This window comes from Pyrus communis, chromosome 13, assembly GCF_963583255.1.
Source record: "Pyrus communis chromosome 13, drPyrComm1.1, whole genome shotgun sequence".
In the NCBI taxonomy this organism is placed as follows: Eukaryota; Viridiplantae; Streptophyta; class Magnoliopsida; order Rosales; family Rosaceae; genus Pyrus; species Pyrus communis.
In genome coordinates this window covers 5,904,912-5,906,821 of record NC_084815.1, presented here as the reverse complement: position 1 = coordinate 5,906,821, position 1,910 = coordinate 5,904,912, and the positions used below count along the sequence as shown (strand labels likewise).

Genomic DNA, 1,910 nt, shown 5'->3' with positions numbered 1-1,910 from the left:
GCACTTAGCAGGAAGTCTCAAGGCCATATCAATGCGTTGTACGCTAGTTGCGTTCCTCTTCTGGCAGACTTAAGATCCACGGGAGTGAGGCTAGAGACATAAGATCAAGAGGTGGCTTTACTTGCTAATTTTCAAGTTAGGCCAATTTTAGTTGATTGTGTGCTTGAAGCTCAGGTAGCTGATGAGGAAACCTCATACACTCTGTCAGTAGCATGCCGATCCGGTTTGGAAAGAAGGGTAAGCTGAGTCCCAGGTATATCAAACCGTACATGATCACTTAGTGAGTTGGTGAGGTGGCTTACAGGCTGAAGTTGCCTTCTGAACTAGCTAAAGTACATAACGTTTTTCACGTGTCAATGCTTCAACATTATGTTGCGGATCCGTCTCATGTGATACCTCATCAACCCTCGGAAATTAATTCAGATTTGACTTATGATAATGAACTAGTGACGATTCTGGATTGGAAAGAAAAGGTTCTGAGGAACAAGACTGTGAATTTGGTGAAAGTTTTGTGGAGGAATCATTCAGCAGAGGAGGCTACTTGGGAGACTGAAGATCGGATGAGAGATTTGTATCCTCGGTTGTTCTTTGATCGTTAATGGTTGCTGTGAGTGGTTGTTATGAATTTCGGGAAGAAATTTTATTAAGGTGGGTAGGTTGTGACAGCCCGTCCCGGATTTTTCGTATCGTAGGGGTAAAATGACAATTTTACCCCTAGTATTTTTGTTTCGTTGTGTGGTTATTTTGGGGTTTTGGTTGATTGTTTTGGACCACACACCCACCCACACTCATCCTCATCCTTTCCCTGTCCTGTATCACTGTCTCTCTCTCTCCCTTTCCTTTCTTCCTTGTACGGGCAAGAACCAAAGTACTCGAAAACATCACGGATCGTGGAAGAAAATTGTATATTTGTGCTCATGAGGTTCTTAGGAGTTCAACCATACCCATTTCAGGTAAGGGAACCTTCGTTTTCACGTCGAACCCGAGAAGTCCATTTCGGAGTATTGTTCATGCACACGTAAATTTTTGTGTTTTTGAGAATTTCAGGCTTGTAGGAAGCTTGGTGAGGTCCTTAGGAGTCTAGGGGTGGTTCGTTTGAAGGTTTTGGACATCGGGATCGTGAGTTGCAAGTTTGGCCAGATTTGGTGGAGTTTTCCCGGCGAGATTCCGTTGGTTTTAGTGCTTGAAAGTGGTAAGGATTTGTTCCTCTAGTTGTAAGCTTCATTTTGGTACCAATTTCGTGAAATTTGGGTGAAAAACAAATGAGATATGAATTTTGGAAAATTTCCCGTTTTTCCGGCAACGGCGACGGCGTCGGAGTTTGGCTAGAGAAGACAACGAAATATTCCATCAGTTTGGACGGAATATTCCTAACGGCGTTAATGGAATCTGTCAGACTTAACGGAATATTCCTAATGGCGTTAACTGACGCCGTTAGTGTGCCAGGCACGTGCCTACGCGTGGGCGGCGCGTGTGGCCGTGCCTTGGCCGGCGCATGGGGGCGCGTGCGGTGTCAGAAAATTATTTTAAAAATATGGGGATGTTCGTGAGGTTGAGTAGATCACGTTGGTGTACTCACACACCCCATTTGAGCATTGTATGAGAAGTTTTTACCTAGTTTGGGTTATGTGCTTTAAATTAACGTTTTTTTAGTTGTTTCGCATATAGATGAGACATATCCCGAGGACGAGCGCAGTCACTCGAGGTAAGGGGGTTACGACCCTTCTACATACCAGTGAGTGGGCTTTTGGTTTTCCATATATACCTATATACTTGTGATTTTCCCAGAAAATGAAATTAAACGTTTATAAGTTTTATATGCCATGCATTATGTTTGCCCGTTTAATTATGCATTATTAGTTGCATATATACATATGTTTAGTGTTGCGGACGCACAGGTAAGTGCCAGG

General features: G+C 43.4%; 1 protein-coding gene across 1 annotated transcript; it reads left to right on the top strand.

The window, feature by feature from the left end:
* Positions 1–212: 212 nt before the first annotated feature.
* Positions 213–599, top strand: LOC137712138 (uncharacterized). The gene is made up of 2 exons (XM_068451275.1): positions 213–253; positions 305–599. The coding sequence occupies exons 1-2, from the start codon at positions 213–215 to the stop codon at positions 597–599; spliced, it is 336 nt and encodes a 111-aa protein (XP_068307376.1).
* Positions 600–1,910: the final 1,311 nt, after the last annotated feature.

Coding starts and splice junctions, on each gene's coding strand:
- LOC137712138 (XM_068451275.1), top strand. CDS start 213: ATGCCGATCCGGTTTGGAAAGAAGGGTAAGCTGAGTCCCAG. Junction 254..304: donor AAGGGTAAGCTGAGTCCCAG/GTATATCAAACC, acceptor GGTGGCTTACAG/GCTGAAGTTGCCTTCTGAAC.